This window comes from Thunnus thynnus, chromosome 18 (genome assembly GCF_963924715.1).
Source record: "Thunnus thynnus chromosome 18, fThuThy2.1, whole genome shotgun sequence".
NCBI classification, from domain to species: Eukaryota; Metazoa; Chordata; class Actinopteri; order Scombriformes; family Scombridae; genus Thunnus; species Thunnus thynnus.
The window spans coordinates 12,082,240-12,100,166 of record NC_089534.1 but is presented as its reverse complement, the minus strand read 5'-3'; the positions used below and the strand labels follow the sequence as shown (position 1 = coordinate 12,100,166).

The following is a 17,927-nucleotide window of genomic DNA, read 5'->3' as shown; positions in this document are numbered from 1 at the left end:
CCAGGTTAAAGGCTGTCAACCGCATGTTGTGTAATTATTAATAGGTCTGCTGTGGAATATTGTTGGACTGAGCAGGGAGCCAATTACTCTAAATGTCGCTCTCTCTCGCTCTCTCTGGTGCCTGTTGGCAACCACCTACTCACACATTAAAACACCAAAATAGAATCACCAATACAACTTTTATCCCTAAATAACACACAACACAGAGTCCAAAAATAACTCGCCACACACACCGCCTTCCCACTGACTCTTATTAATGACCCGTCTGAAGAGCCATCTGCTTTCGTGTAAAGCAGTCTGCGTAGCTCACACTAGCAGCTGCGTGTGGAAGTCTAGTGCTTGGGTCTTGTACATGTATGGCAGGGTGCTTCACGGAGCTCAATGATTTGTGAGAGGACGTCTCAGCTCACCAGTCAGTGTTTAAGCTGAGCTGCAGTTGTCCTACTAAAAAGGCCTCCTGGTATAGTGTAGTTTCATTACCCACACTGGGGCAGTGTTTCCTGTTTTTCTCAAGATAACAGTTTACAAAAATGTGTCACAGTACTTTTTAAATGATGTTACAGACTTAATGTGTTTCCCCTTGCACATAATGCACCTGTTCTTTGCAGTGACATAATTGAGGACTTTTTCAAACTAAAATAATGGAATACACACAGTATATTGCCCAACTTAGTGATGACAAAGAGAACGGAAGCAGGTTTGGTACTTTCTTGACTGTGATTTGGCTCAGAATTTTTTTTTTTCTATGATGTCCTCAAATTACTTCCCTATCTCCTGCTTTTCACATGATCTCACATCATCTTTCTCGTCTTGCTCAATAATGCGCAGAATTTACGAAACCATTCACCATGACGTGCAATCAAACTGCCCTAGAATCAGCACATATTTCACAACTAGCTGCACATGTGTATGACAGTCTGTTAAAGCGATTACGAACAATATATAGCTACGAGCATTTGTCACAGTTAATAACGCCATTAATTTTCTGTGTTTTGCAACAAACCTGCTTGTGTATGCAATTAGTCTTCCCTGTAGGGAGCCAAAATCACTAGCAGAGCCTGTTGTGTGAGAGTGCCTATAGAGAATGGGGAATATGCTGAGCTATCTGCAGTATCATGCCTGCTCTGTGAGGAGGAGTCTGCCTCCGCATGTGTGTATTGGTGCAACACAGGTGCAGTAGGACAGTCTTCTTGTCACCTGGGCATGCATACACACATATACCTGCACCAGATTGTATTGTGATTTTATTCTCTGTATTAGTGTTTTAATAACTATAATATTGCTCTATTTTATGGTTTTTATTCCCATCTCTGGCCAATCTAAGCTTTAACTACAAAGAGGGGAGATGGGGTTGCTAAATAACAGAAATACCTGTTCTTTGTTTGCTCTCGTAGCCACGGCAACATTGACAAAGACTCAGCAGCAGACGGCCGTAGCACATCTAAGTGGTAAATTGACTGTCTTGACTCCCATCCCTTACTTGCCGTTCTCCGACCAGATATCTATTTCCATCTTTTAAATTGGCATCAACTAAATCCAGATTGAGGAAGTCAGCCCGGAGGCATCTTTACGTCACTGATAGAAATCATGGAAACAATCCAGAAGCAATCCCGAAGTCACATTCATCATGGATTCTGTCTGTTCTGCAAGTCAGCTGAGACCGCAGAACGTCATTATGGTATACAGTATGTGAAAATGGGCTCCTAAACCAAAATACCACAGGATTAGCGATATCATGCAAATATGTAGTGCGTGTTTAAAAGAAGAGAGTTCTTATCTATTTATCTTGTCTGTTTTAAATAATATGATTTATCCTTGTGTCTCTTTAGTTTAATTACATACTTATATACAATATTTATTGTCTGTTAATACATAGGTCATATTTGTATATATTCCACATGAACATGCACTTCTAAATTATCAGTGGCCACCCCTTCTGCTATGCTTTGCTTGACTTGAGATACACGCTGCCAAATGCTGCATAATGATAGCAGAAGTAATGCATTCCACATGTTCACTATTAGGCATACAATCTGATTCGTGATTTGCTCACCAAATATGGTTTCTAGATAACTTGTATGATGCAAAAGGGTTGTTTCGCTACCACACACTGTGGTAAAGACTACAAATACCTCCCCAATTTGGCTGATTAGATCCTTTACAGTGATGTTGGTGACATAAATTTTAAAGCAAGCTGCCATAAAAGGAGATTTCATATTGTTGTATAATGCAGACTCACTTAGCTGAAGTGCTGTGCGGCATTTGTATCTCAAATAGGTATGTATACTTTGTGAATGGTGGATACAAACACTAAATTCTTGGCAGTAAATTCAGTCACTCAGCAGCGGCCACGTGCTGCAGTAGCAACAGCTAAACGTGCAAGCCAGCCGAGACTTCACACTGCGATGAACTTGTGAGAAATTTCTTGGGCTCATGAGACCATCAGAAGATCAAGCGGTTGTCAATCAAAACTTTTTTCATTACACTAGTTGGATAGCGCTAACTGGAAAAAGGATCTAAATGGCAGAACTGGTGATATCATGGAAAGACACTGTAAATATAAACTGTTTCCTTGCCTATTTGCAGCAGTGTGGGTGATGTTGTGAGCAGCGAGACATTTTATGAACAACAACCGACTGTGACAACAAGCATCTGTCCTGCTAAGTATCCATGAGCAGGTTGATGAACCCCTGTGCAACCTGTGCTATGACCTCAGTGAAAAGAGAAATTCTCCTTTGATGATTAATAAGGTACTACATAATCATGACAAAATACAGTCATTAACTTTCATGGAGTGGAACTGACTCAGAGTTAGATCATTCTTTAGGCTCTGAATGTTTGAAATTGAGGAGTAAATCATCCTCACAGTGCAAACTAATCCGTTGCCCTGTTGATTGATTGTTATGGCCGTAAACCACGTCAGTTAAGGGAAGCAGTGGGGACTCATTCTGCATGATGGAGGCCAAACATATTTTTTTGGTTTAATGCTGAAACTCAGTCAAAAAGGGACAGCCAGAAAGAAAAGACAGAGCAGGGGAACGAGACAACAAATGAGAAGGGATAGAGGAATAGAAAGAAAGAGAGTGAGAAGGGTGTGACCTTAATCCCGGTGTGGATAAGAAAGAAACTTAACACACATTCTCAGTGAAACGCACACACGCACGCGCGCGCACACACATCTGGTCCATCCAGTTTGTATCTCACAAGAAAAGTATGTTGGAGGTTTAACTTCTGATACACACAGCGAAACTTCCACTATGTAACCCCTGTGAGATGAGTCAGCACTCCAGTGGGTTGATTAGTTACTCTTTGACTGCTGCGGGTTATCAATCATAGACGACGGGTGTGGTTACTTAGTTTAGTTTATGCTGAAGTTCATCCATGAGTCATCAACCTTTTCATTGTCATCAACAGTCGCTTTGTAGTCGCAGCACTTATGCAGCTTATGTGTGAGTGAGGGCCTGATCATTTCCATTTTGAAGTTATCATATCATTCAGGTAATGTGTGTAAATTTGCACAGGCAAATGTGTGAATGACACTAACATATCCGATAGCAACATGACCACACACTGCAGTGTCATACATAATACCACATGGCGCCTCTGTGCCTTACCCTGCATACAAGCCACTACATGTTACACCACCCAGCCAGAGCATGAAGCAGGCTACTGTTCCAGATGAAGGCAGCCATGCCGCTGTGGAGACTGATTAAATGTCAGCTGCTCTGGGTTCTGTCCAGCTCTGGGTTCGGTCCAAAAAGGCCTGCAGCGGAGGCTTTGCTTTCTGTCTCATCAAATAACAATGAACAACAACCAGGTTGTTCGGGGGAAAATGTGACAAGTCAGTGACTAGAAAGGTGTGTCCGATCCATACAGGATCAGACGAATACTCCAAACACTCCAGTATGGATGCATTACCTCCAACAAGAACACACACATAGGTGTATACAGTAATGGGACAATGTACAGGTGGACATGCTATTTAGAAATACATATTGGTGTGAATAATTACACTTCACTAACTTCATAGTCTAGAAAGTTGTTCTTTGCAATTGAAGTGCACTGCCCTCATGTGGTCACAACATTATGAGTAAGTACACAACTCTCTGTCTCTCTGAGTGTATGTGTGTGAGTGAGTGTGTGTATGTGTGTGTGTGTGTGTGTGAGAGAGAGAGAGAGATAGAGAGAGAGAGAGAGAGAAAGATGGAAGTGTGGGCTCCAGCCGGCCTATATCTGTCCCAACTCCCACATGCAGGCAGACATGAAGAAAAGGTGTCTCGTCTGGGGCGCAAATGGTGACCCACATCCCCAGCTACACCACACCCCTCTTGTAGCATCTCATTACGTCAGACTCCATAATGACCCACGAGATCACAGCTATATGGTTTTCATCCCTAACATAAAATACCCCAGCCTACAAACTTGAATTGCTCCAGGACGCCTCTACATGCCAGAGGATGTGAGCACTTCCTCTGCATTTCGAAATGCCTCATTTTATTCTATCAGTGTGAGAGCCAGCTTCTCGTCAAGGCTGCACCCACTTCTTGTTCCATAGGAGGGATCCTGCTTAAGTAAAATTGTATATTGAATGTGGATTGGTTTCTTCCCTCCCAATCATTAGTACAATATTCTTCTACATATATAACTGCGATAAACGTGTTTTATTGCACGTAGAGGCAATTCTATTCACTATTTAGAGATGTGTTTCGAGCGACCACCCCTACAAAACATGGTATGCCCCACTCCCTGCCGTTAGCCGTTGTTGTATCCTATGCTACTGAACAGATTTGTCGCGATACAAACTAGCTACACACTGGCATTAAAGCCACGAAAAGATGCTCCTTCACGGGATTAAAACAATAAAACAAACAAGAAGAAGTCAGGGAAAACTTTGCCCAACTGTGCCCAAACTTTGATAGACTACAACCCAAATCACTTCCCTACAGTTTCGAGTGTGTTAGCATTGTTTTATCTCACCACTATTGCCATTGGACGCGTTTTTTTTTTCTTCTTCTGGAGCAGTCCAGTCTGATGAATTCACCGAAAAAAGACGGAGATGATGATGTGCCCGTTAAAGACCCGGTAAAATACGGCGAATTGGTCATTTTGGGGTAAGTCTGTTTAAAAACCTAAACCGATAGTAAAAAAAAAAAAAATGTGTAGGATGCAGAAACGCTCCAATGGTAAATTAACGCTAAATGTGTAGCGGCTCCATCCGCACAATAAACCTACAGATGACGTGTGAGTTCAGGTTTAATCCACTGCTCTTATAAAATATATCGATATTGTCGTCGTTTTTCGGACATTACATGTGTAACATTAGCATATTTTACCTCATTTCTCATGTATTCTACACTGCCACCGTTCCCACCACCGGTCTAGAGACTGTGTAGTAATGTCACAAACTAACTTTGTGCTCCAAAATGAAATCACGATCTCTTTGAAACTGTGCCCCCTCATTGTTTCAGCATCATGTATGCTGCATTTGAGTGTTAAAAGGAGCTGATTTTGCCATAGCTATAGTATATAAGGCTACTACGGATGTAACGCTAGCTGCCTTTTGATCAATGGTTGTAGAGGAGGGGGGGGGGTGGAGGGGTAAGCAGCGCTGGGTTGCTCAGGCTGAAAATCCCAATGATGTCATACTATGCCGGGTATGTGATTGCTAAAAGTAGGACTGAAGATGATATCATTTTCTGGGAATAAAAGCCATGCCACTTGCTCATATGATTTAGTCATAAAGCCTATGTCATCTTTTATTACTAATTGATAAAACGTCGCAGCCAGATGACCATCCATGCCAGAGAAGGAGAAGAAGAAGGAGCTGGAGGAGGAGGAGAAAACCACCAACACACACACACATATACAGAAGGCAGGATGTGCTGATGACAGCCACCAGCTTCCACAGCATTTCCACCCCTACAGCTCCACACTGTGCAGCGGTCTGCAGGGACCAGAAAATGCCACAACACACACACACACACACATATGTATACACACACAGTCATATTCAGGCTTACACAGGCCTCCCTGTTGCCCTGCAGAGCTTCCTGTGTATGCCAAAGATAACTGACCTAATGGCCTATCTCTTCCCCTCCGGCTGAACATGGAGTGAGGAGGCTGTAGCCTGCCTGCATCAGAATACTGATTAGTCTTCCTCCTCCTCATCTGACTGTTTGAACAGAGCAGCCCTTTACGTCCTCAGATCAGAATACACAAGTGTTCATTTAACGGCCTGTTTGGGAAGTTTTGGCCATGCAGCTTAAACACAAGCGGCCTCTGCGGTGTGTGCTCTCTTTGAAACTTTTAATGTGCTTCATTGTGGGTAGAAAATGCATTCGTATTAGCTCACTTTTAAACTGTAGTGGTTGAGGTTTGGTTTGATCCTGCCCTGCCAGAGTGATGGCCACAGGCTAGCAGCCTATTAGAGGTATCCTGTCTGTGGTTGTGAACAAGAGCTGAGTGATATGGGGTAAATAGATATAGTTATAGCTGAAATACTATCTTTCACTGTTATTCTGTTATGTAACACAGTTTACAGTATGTTAAAAATGTCATAATTCGATTACAGAGATGGGTGATATACGTAGATAGGAGGTCGTCTGCCCCCAAATGTACATGACTTTGACAGCAGATACCCGTCAGTACAGGCTGTTCTTTCTGCTCCTTCCTGTCAGATGTCATATTTTCCTGGCCCATTTGTGCAAGTGTGGTTTGACTTTGCATCTGTCAGCCTTGATGATCACATGCCCCGTGTGGTCGATGCCTGCTTCAGTGCCGGCCATGTGATCTTTGCATTGGCTGTCTGCCATCGCTCATTACCTTAGTTAGCCTGGACAACGTGCCACACTGCGCTGCCCTGTCCACTCACTCCTACCTCATGACCCTCTTCCCATCACTATGCATAAACCCTCTTGCCCTCTCCGCTTATCTCCCCCACACCTTTTTATCTCACCATTAACACGACGTCTGTGTCGCATACCTCACTCTTTCACCCCGGTCTCTTCCCTGCCAGCCTGCCACAGTTTTGCTGAGTGCTGACTTTCACGGAGGCAGGCCCTCCTCGGTGGCGTGCCCTCAACGAAAATAAACCCCGTGTCGGGGGGCAGAAGGAGTGAATATTTCATACAGTGTTTTATGATGCACACGTGATGCAGGCCAGAACTGCCCAGTCAAATCATACCCAGTGAAGCTGCTCTTCCACTGGCCTTTCCCCTCGACCTTCTGCTTCGCGTCGTCTCTCAGCCCCTTTCTCACCATCTCTTCTCCCTGCGCTCTGCTACATTTCATCCATTTTGCTTTGCTTTTTTTGTCAGAAATACTCATGATAACTTCAGACTGGTTTTCTGTCTGTTTCTGTCAGAGCACTGGCTACCTTTTCTCTCACTGTAAGCTGATTTTCTCCCATGTGCCTTCTCATCCTTGGTCTCATTTCACATCTTCTGCCTCTTAACCAGACCCCTCAGATGCCTTTCCTCATGTTTCTTTTTTTTTTTTTTCCTGACCCACCACTCCTCTTGTCAGACAGGGTCCAATTAGAACTGACAGGCAGGGCCACGGAGGGAGCATATAGCACTGAATCATCTTCTGTGATTGGACTCTACATTTATAAGTAAATGTGGCCTGTGTGAAGGTTTATCTAGATAACGCACCTGATGTCTACAGTGTTCTGTGACTGCTTGCCCTACTCTGACTTCAGGGTTGTTGCCCAAAAGAACTCAGTTTTTTTGTCCTAAGATTCATGGAAGTAGAGCTCATTAAAAATGCAAACGAACTGGCCTCAGACTCACACTCGCAAAATAAACCACTGAAACACATCCTAATCCTAACCAAAAAGTGGACAAGAATGAACTACCAGCACTAACATGAATAAAATGTACATCAAGTTAAATGTACACATACACTTACACTTAGAGAGACTTTGTATTTGCCGCAGATCTGGTTAGAAATGCCAGAAAATGACTTTTGTTTCCGTTAATTTCTTGGTACCCCTTTAATTTGTGCATTATATGGTTAAAAGATAGATTCACTATATTTCAAGTCTGCCTTAAAACAATAGTCAGGTGCCCATATGAACACTGAAGCAGGTTTTTGCTCACTGTAATCATTCCTCCTGATCATACTGACCGTTAAAAGATCCCCTCCTACTGTGCTTATAATGTAAGTGATGGGGATAAAATCCACAGTCCTTGCTTTGAGCAAAAGCATCTGTAAAAGTTTATCTGAAGATAATGAGGCTGGCCATCTAAGTTAGTCAAATAAAGTAACATTCTTTTTAGTAAAAAAAAATCCTTATTTGTGTCTAAACAGATGTTTATCATTTTTTCAATTGACCAATCAATCAATTATGGTATAAATGTAACAAATAATGACAAATGCATCATCATTATCACAAGTTTGTTTTCACACTGTTTTTGTTGGCCGAGTATTCAATTTGTATTCCCATGAAAAGGATAAAGGAAAGCAAATATTTGCATTTAAAAAGCTATAAACAGCTGTTTATTTGCATTTTTATCTGATGAATCACATAATCAGTTGTTGTCTTATGAAAGACTGCTTGATCAATCAATCACAGTTGCAGAGCTGTGTTGTACAAACACTGTCAGAGCATGCAGATGGAGTTCACCCCTCGCTGAGAGATCACTGTGAGACAGATCAGACCAGATGCCCCCAGATCTGAACCAGTTTGAAGGCGAGCGAAGCCAGAGTTATTGTCCTTCACAAAGTCTTCTTCTCCGCTGGGTATCTTGTGAATAGTTTCTCTTAAGGACCATGCACTGCTGATTAGTGAAAAAGCCTTAAAACCAGCCGACTGCCTTCTGCGTGAACTCAAACTGTGAAAATTCTGTTTGACTCAGCTTCAAAAAAAAAAAAAAAAATGGAGGACAGAGTCAGTATTATAGTCAGATCCAACACCAGAAAAGAGCTGACATCATGCCACATTAATTAAAGCATGAAAACTGAGATCATCTTTTCAGGAAAAAGGTTGATATTGAATTATAAAACACTCATGAACCAGAATTTATTATTTATCAGTTTCATAAGAAGAATCCTAAATTTACATGTCTGCTTCTATTAATGAACACAAACCTTTAAAGTCGCATTTTGAATCCCAACTACAGCACTTAGTCAAGGCCATATGGTTATTATTATTGTATGGATAAATGGTAAATGTCTGTATTTATATAGCGCTTTTATCCACTTCAAAATGTTTCTGCTGCTCATTCACCCATTCACACACACACACACTCACACACACCGATGGCGGCAAGCTACCACGCAGGGTGTTGACGCAACCATCAGGAGCAATTTGGGGTTCGGTATCTTGCCCAAGGACACTTCGACATGTGGACAGGAGGAGTCTGGTATCGAATCACCGACCTTCCGATTAGTGGACGACCTGCTCTAACTCCTGAGCCACAGCCGCCGTATGGATGGTGAAAATGACTCTGCCGTGCTGCAAATGCTTTTCATTGTAAAAAAAAAAAAAAAAAGTTAGGTAAAGAGCGAGCTCTTCTACAGTGAGCATGAGCCTGGAGTACAGCCTGAACGAGTGAGATCAAGTGGTATTTGCTCTTTTTCATCGAGGCTCGGCAGTTTAATATGAATCACGAGTGGCCCTGTGTGTGCTGTTTTAATTCATTTCTAAAGAATCTGCGATAATATAGCTGTGAAGATGCACAAAATCAATTCAGCTTCCTCTATCCTCGCAGTTATTTCTTCAGACATCTGGGCAGCATCAGTGGCACTTTATTAATAGATTTATTTACCCACAAGTTACGACACAGACCACAAATACAGTTGCAAACGAGATAAGTGTTTTTTTTTTTTCCTCCACCATTTGGCTTCCTCAATGAAGCTCGATGAAGTTGCGTACGTGTGGCCTTTGTATTCTCCTTGTTTCCATGTTCTTATTTTTGTTCCATGCTCGTGTTTGTTTGTCTTTCTCTCAGGTACAATGGCTCTCTTCCAAGCGGAGACCGTGGGCGCAGAAAGAGCCGCTTCGCTCTGTACCGAAGGGCCAAGGCCAATGGTGTCAAACCCAGCGCTGTGCACATCCTCAACACACCACAGGACAGCAAGGTGTGTGTGTGTGTGTGTGTGTGTATGTGCGCATGTTTGTGTACTGCATGCTTTACCGGTGTGTTAGCATTAGTTTCCTTCCTGTGACTCCCTGTTCTCTTTCATAAATGGGCCAGAGGAAGGGTGACTAAGCATGGCATGTGGCGAATGTGTGCTGTCCATCTGTGTGTGTCTGCCTACATATAGATGCATGATTTTTTTTGATGATTTGTGACACATGACGATGTAGGAAAATCAAAGAAATTTTCACCAGCGTTAGGTCATGCTCACATGCTGCTGTCACATGCAATATTACAGTATGAAACTTTTTATTTTTACAGTTGTGAATGTGGATACGTTTTGTTGCATTTTGAGTGACGTCGTCTTCCAGTCAAACTTATGTGTGGTTAACAAAAATTAAAAGACTTTTTCCAGAAGATGAGTGCTTCAGCTCACGTTGCTTGTCACTGGTGTCGTTGCAGGCTGTGCACAGCAGGGGGCAGCACAGCATCTCTTTCACTCTGTCCCGGAACCAGACAGTGGTGGTTGAGTACTGCCATGACAACAACACAGACATGTTCCAGGTAACACACACCAACATGGTCAGGGGTTTTTCATCCATCCTCCTTAAGTCATGTCATGAACAAAATATTCCTCTCCAAGGATTAATCATTTTTCCTATGATGTTAAATTCGTAAACGCGAGCAAGTGTCTCCCAAAATATGCTGTTATGTAATGTCATCAAAGGACTCTCTGCAGTAGGTAGATTATTTTGGTTCAGGACGGTGACCATTTATTATTAAAAATAAAGGCTTATGTGTAAAATCTCTAAGAAAGTCTATATTTATTCATAATACTGCTCCTTAGGCTTGGGCAGTATCTTTCATACCTTCATACTTTCCTGACATTCCAACAGGGTATTTGATATTATCGTGTGATATGGTATTTGTGTAAAAAACAAAACATAAAAGCTGAGCTGTTGGTGAGGTGATCAGTCAGGTAGCATGTATGACATTGTCTAACTTACAATGCTGTGTATCTAATATGCAATTAGCCTACTTAGACAAGTCTTGCTGGGTTTAAATACTTATGACCCATAGAATAATGAATATATAGCAGATAAGTGCCCTTCTTCCATAGATTCTTGCAGGAGAACCCAGTGACATTTGTTGCCACGGCGGGTACCGACACGTCAGTGCCCTGAACAGAGATGATGTGCGGGTGGTGGCGGCATACTAGCAGTTGAATAAAATAACGTGGCTAATAAACTGCTTTTGTAGTTGGAAGAAGGCTAACTCACCTTTCATCATCGGGACTAAACTCAAAATACTTCCAAACAGGGGCAGGGGCACTTTTCTTTATTACTAGTCCTGTAACATCACCACCACTAGCAGTCGTCATCTTTCTCAGCTCAGCTGCCTGTTCCACCAGTAGAGACTGACCTCTGGTGACACGTGCTGTGCACTACAGTACCTCACCTCAATATAGTGTCTCCGTATCAGTTTAATAGAAAGGGGAGCGTCTGTATTTTTGATGGTATAGAAAATCATACCTCAATACTGCTAAGCTTACTGCTCCTATGATAGTATCATACATTCATTTTATGTACAAGTGATGAAGAAATCACTCACAGCATTAAAAGTCACAGTTATGTCAAACTCCTACATGAAGCCAGTGTGAGTCTAAAATTATGACTGCAGTTATTTCAGCACCGATGTCGTCTATCACTTTCAATCAGCATTTGTTTTGATGAATGGTTTCCAGGAATGTTACAGTGGGCGTTTCTCTGTTTCGTCCCCTGCAGATCGGACGCTCCACAGAAAGCCCCATTGACTTCGTGGTGACAGACACCTCCGGAGGGGGAAAAGAGGGGGAGGACCCCTCTATCGCTCCCAGCACCATCTCGCGTTTTGCCTGCAGAGTGGTGTGTGAGCGCAACCCTCCCTACACTGCACGCATCTATGCCGCAGGCTTTGACTCCTCCAAAAATATCTTCCTAGGGGTACGTAGACTGATTATGTCACAATATATAAATATTGTAAAAGATCATTTTAACTCAGGAATAGATTAGAGGGAACGGTGCAAATATTTCAAAGAATGAGCAGCCCGTGTTGGTTATCTTGTGATGTTTGTGTCTTTGTCTTCAGTGATTGTACAGATTTCATGTCATTACTTACATCCAATAATGGCTTCTATATTTAGATTCAGTCATTTAAAATATTCTTTGTTACCGCAGGAGAAAGCTACCAAATGGAAAAACCCTGATGGGCACATGGATGGCCTGACAACCAACGGGGTGCTAGTGATGCACCCGGAGGGGTTCCCGGAGGACCCCAAGCAAGGTCTGTGGAGGGAGATCTCTGTCTGCGGTGACGTCTACGCCCTTCGGGAGACACGCTCTGGACCCAGCCGGGGCAAACTGGTGAGTCACTGCAGATATGTTTACACGCAGTAGAGTTGGACGGTCTGTTGAATTATATCAATCAGTGATAGAATCATCTAGACTTATTAGGTTGCTCTAGAGGAGTGAAGTGATGAAGAATGCGTGGGGTTTATTTTCAGTTTGATTGTAAGCACGTGTCTCTGTGTGTCATCCTCTGCAAGGCGGAGGGAGAGAGCAGCGCATTACGTGACGGCTCTTTGGTTGATCTGTGCGGTGCCACCCTGCTTTGGCGCACGGGAGAGGGGCTCCTGCGTGCTCCCACCCTGCGTCACCTGGAAGCACTTCGCCAGGAGCTGAATGCATCCCGGCCTCAGTGCCCTGTAGGCCTCAGCACACTGGCCTTCCCCAGCCTGCCACGCAGCCACAGGTGGGTGCCAAAAACCTGACTATACGACAGTGTGCTTGGTCAGTTACTGTTTGAAAAATATTGATTATTTCCTATCAGGATATTCATCTTTATTTGTATAAAAACTCTTAAATGTTGTGATTTGTTTGTCACACAACGCTGGAAAATTAACGCCTTTTGATTTGTTGTTTCAGCCTTGAAGAACGACAGCCCTGGGTCTACCTCACCTGTGGCCATGTCCACGGACGCCACGACTGGGGCCAGAGATCTGAGGGAGAAGACTTACCAGGAGAGGGCGACGGCTCCACGGTCCGCCGAGAATGTCCCCTTTGCAGGAGCGTGGGTCCCTACGTGCCTCTGTGGCTGGGGTGTGAGCCCGCTGTGTACGTGGACGCCGGTGCTCCCACTCACGGTTTTGTGCCATGCGGCCACGTCTGCTCAGAGAGGACAGCCAGGTACTGGGCTGAGACCCCGCTGCCACACGGGACGCACGCCTTCAGACCCGTCTGCCCCTTCTGCTCCACTGCCCTCAGCTCCCCCGGCTGGACACGGCTCATCTTCCAGGGCCCTATCGACTAGTCACCGCACCACAGCAACCACTATCACAGTAACAGAAAGATGCCTGAGCTTCATTCATGTCGCAAACGTTGCTTAGTATTCAGTATTGAAAGGTAATTTGGATTATAAAAGCATGTGTGTTCTACTCTCAGGGCACTCGCTCTGAGTGCACAACAAACATTACATTACTAACTGAAGCCTTAGGCTGAGGATTCCTTCCCCTTATTTCTCCTTCAATGCTTGTTGATTGATTCAGGATCTGGAGGATAGGTGACTAAATAACACATAATTGAATAGTCAATACTGTCATGTGACAGTTTTCCTCTTAAATCTAATTGAAATCCAGTTCTCTGTCATGGAAGAGTCTGGTGTTTGTCATTCTAACCAAATACTACACAAGCTGGTCTCACTGATTACCCAACTTTCAAAAAAAATAAGATTCTCATATTTTATATACACAGGAAGCTTAATCAATGCTGCTTCAGAAATCATGTATGAAACGACAGGTAGCTTTTTTACACAGTAGAAAGGAAATGTCTGTTTACCTGGATCACCTGCAGCGTCTGTGTGTGTCCTTCACTCAGTGAAAAACCAGTATATGCCAGTATTGTACAGTAATAGGGATGTAGTATTGCACATCTTCACTTTGATTACCAACTTCTCACTTCTGATTTCCTTCTAACTAATTTCTGAAATGGTCGGACGTTGTGAAATGCTGCCACTCAATGCTTTCTTTCGTCATTGATTGTGCCAGCGCTCTGATTACCACGTTATGTAACCCATCTGGCCGCAACTTTTGCAACAACCCCCCTTCTCCTCTCACATGCAGTGAAAACTTTTTCTTTTCAAGCTGCCTAAATGACCAGCTGATTTATATTCATAGCTTCATTCTCAGCGGACAGTATTAACCACTTATGGTAAATGTGGAAGGATACAAGGTGGGATTGGGGGCTTGTGCTCTAATGGAGCATTTCAAGTTCTTAGTGATTCATGAAAGGGGAAATTATAAACCATTTTTATTCAGCATATTTTCAGTATATGCTGTTTTTTTTTGCTTGTGTGTGTGAAATCTACACACAGCAACCTCTATAAATGAGGCTTCTTTTGTAGTATTTGGTTGGAATGAAACCCTGCAGACTCTTTGATTAGCGTTGAGGGAACATTACATCTATGTAATGTTAATTTAATGTGTAAGGTAATAAACTCCCCTGTCCACACCAGATCTCCTCCCGATCATCAAGCAGATAGAGTACAAACAAGGGCTTGGAACAAAACTGGGTAAAATCCACTTCATAACTCTCTAAAGCAATAATAGCACTCCAATAGATAAGCTAGATGTTTTGCTATTTTTAGCCAAGTGTTAAGTCAGCGTTCACTTCAAACATGGCTGAAATGTTTCCAGGTTAAGGGCTCAACCAGAGGTGTGTTCAATTCAGGATTTCTTTTTATCTCCAAGTGAGGTCTCAGACCAATGATCTAAGTGTGTGTGATGCAACCAAAGCACTAGAATTTCAAAGTGAACAACCGAGTTAGCGATGACATACCTGACATACCTTTTATTTTTAAATCATCTCAGACGCATCAAGTAGCCTGATCATGCCGACGGAAATCAGCGTGTTTAGGTTGCGCAGGAGCACGGCAGTCTGTATTGTCATATTGTGTTAACTTGAACACACTTCTGGTTACTGAATTATGCTAAACAGGGTCTATGTTAGTGTGATGGAGTGTCAAAAGGTTTGACCTTGCATAACCTCAAAAGATAACCTTGTTTTTTTGTTTCAAAGAAAACTATTTTGTTAGGAAATGGGGAGGGATTTATTTGGGGGAGGTGGGAGGAATTCTTTCAGATGTTCAGTGTTTAAAAAAAAAAAAGAAACAACAACAACTATTTTTCTAACTGATAATCGGTTTTAGTTAACTGTTGTTACTCAGTGTAAGCAAGTTCTGTATGTTTCAGAATATTATCGTATGGTAGATGTAGGAGAGCTTGTGAGTGAGAAAACATTGCCAACACTGTGTCCAACACACACACTTACACACTGCTACCGTTTAAAAAAAAAAAAAAAGAAAAAAAAAAAAAACATTGCCCAGACAATGAATGTAGCCAAATACTCAGGCTATATTTAGCCTTCCCTGGTGCTCATATTGAATGGTCTATATTGTGATACTATTTTTGTAACTGAATATTATGGTGTAGCTTGGTGACGATCTAGCTTGAACAAGTCCGATAATTTCAATAATAGCCTCAAGTGTGGAAGACGTATAATTGATAACACACACTCACATGAAATTGTGTCTAGCTTGCATGTGCTGAACGTACACATACAGTATGTACACTACACACACACACACACACTTACTCGAAAACTTTGCACGGTGGATTGCCAAACTGTTCTTCCTTCATACTGAGAGCGTTTATCCTCGTGAGAGGAGACAGACAAAGATGTCTTCCGAGTCCTCAGCTGTTAAAACTGAAGCATTTCTGTTTTTATTTTTATTTTTGGAAGACCTCTCAAAAAAACTAAGAAAAAAAAGAGAGAGAGAGAGAGCCTAAAAAAAACCTCATACTTGATAGATGCGTGACGTTTGTAAATGAGACCTCTCGAATCCCACTTTGTACTACTATGCTAATATTTTCCACCAAACTAATTCACTGCAGAAAGATATCCACATCGACACTCGTTTTCATTTTGTATTTAGACCGATCAAGGAAAATATAAAGCTGATGAAATAAGATACCACTTGGAACAAAGAAGTGATACCATTTGAGGAATTAAAAGAAGTCTAAATACTAGATTTAAACTCCCTAGTGTGGTGGATAATTGACGTAGTGTTGTAATTACTGTAGCTCAGGATTAGTGTGTAATCTCAGATTCTCAGCTGGCAAGGCCTGAAGGAAGGTTTCGGAACTGCAAAACGCATAAATAGGACATTAGGTGTGAGGATATGTATCTGATGTAATGGATAAATTTTTAGAAGGCATACAGTAAGGTAGATCAGCACAGATCCAGGATCAGTCACATACGGGTCTTAATAAAAAAAAAAAAAAAAAGGGTTTTAGTGAAACAGGCACAAACAGGCTATGAAAACACCTCGATCTGCTGCCCTTTACTAAGCACGCCAAATCCAGTGAATCCTGCTTTTGAAGATAATATATACAACAATTACTGTAACACCATTGGCATGTGGATGGAAGAACCGTTGCACTACCCTTTTTTTAGTTTATATTGTTTGTTTTAGTTTACATTTTTCTTTACTTTTCCACCTTTATTTTATTCTTAATTCAAACCTTCCTGAGGTTATAGGTGTCCATATGCAATTTCCTTGTTTTTAGATTTTAGTATTATTGATACAGATACAGTATCTATTTTTGAGTGCCATCAGGTTGTTTTTAATGCCATCATTAACATTATTAGCTCTTCCTTTTTTTTTTTTTTGTTTTTTTGTATCAACTTTCGCTCTAGATGACAAAACCTGAACCGCCTCAACTTATGAACTCATCTTATTAGGTGAGTGAGTAGCTGACACGTAATACACAGCGTAAAAACCTCACAGTTAACAAAGCATTCCTTTAAAAAAAAAAGAAAACAAACATCCACGTTATGTACAGCTATTTTGTATTATTTTATATCATATTCTTCTGTAATCGTATGGTGCACAGACAATCGCTATACACATGTCAATAAACCTGTTAAAAAGTTGAATCTGTTCTGTTTGTGTGGCTGTTTTGTTACTGTGAATTGCTTCTTCTTCAGGGTATGAAAATAGAGCAGCATGAAGTCAAAATGTGCGCTTCACTTGTGCTGAGACCAACAGAGGGCGCCCGCTACTCACTCTTCCACCATGATGAAGGTTGCTTTGAGTTGCATCACCTCTTTAAAATAATCAACCATTTTAATGAGGCGTTTTGGCAGTCATGTACATCACCACGCAAGAAGCGATAAGAAGCAGCAAATGTCTGCAAAATTACAAAACGCTTGATTTAAAATAGCAATTTTAAAAAGACTGAAGTTCTTTCCCTTTGCAAAGAATTCAGGATGTCTGCTGAAAAGACTCCTGAAGACCTGCTGAGAGTGATGTTATTCACAAGTTTGTTCAGAAATTATTTCACTCTTGAACCATGGGGAGTTGGCTTTTCTTTTTTTTTCTTCCAAAGATTATGGAGCCTATTTCATGGGTATCTCAGTGCCACACAACATTTAATCTGTTTCAGAGCATGGGAGGGAGAAGAAGAGAAATCCAAAAACCTCCTCAGACTCTATAAGAGACAGTATAGGTAAGTTAATTATGGTACATTTTAAGATGTACAAACAATTTTCAACTAATTTTAAGTGATACATTTCTTTAGTTGTCAGTATGTTATATCACACATTTGTTTAGAGAGCATTTTACAATCTATAAGTAGTCTTTTATACATTTTCACACCAGGCTTTTCTCATTCCTCAAAAATATAAACTTTGCTGTTGAAGGTTAAAAGTTCAACAGCAAAGTTTTTCCCCAAGGTATGAACAGGTTTAG

General features: G+C 41.8%; 1 protein-coding gene across 1 annotated transcript; it reads left to right on the top strand.

Annotated features, from left to right (window-relative positions):
• The first annotated feature begins 4,749 nt into the window (after positions 1-4,749).
• Positions 4,750-17,113, top strand: LOC137169006 (E3 ubiquitin-protein ligase pellino homolog 2). The gene is made up of 7 exons (XM_067571938.1): positions 4,750-5,111; positions 9,954-10,083; positions 10,545-10,646; positions 11,867-12,064; positions 12,299-12,484; positions 12,667-12,872; positions 13,046-17,113. Exons 1-7 carry the CDS (start codon positions 5,032-5,034, stop codon positions 13,428-13,430), a joined length of 1,287 nt encoding a protein of 428 aa, XP_067428039.1. The 5' UTR covers positions 4,750-5,031; the 3' UTR covers positions 13,431-17,113.
• Positions 17,114-17,927: the final 814 nt, after the last annotated feature.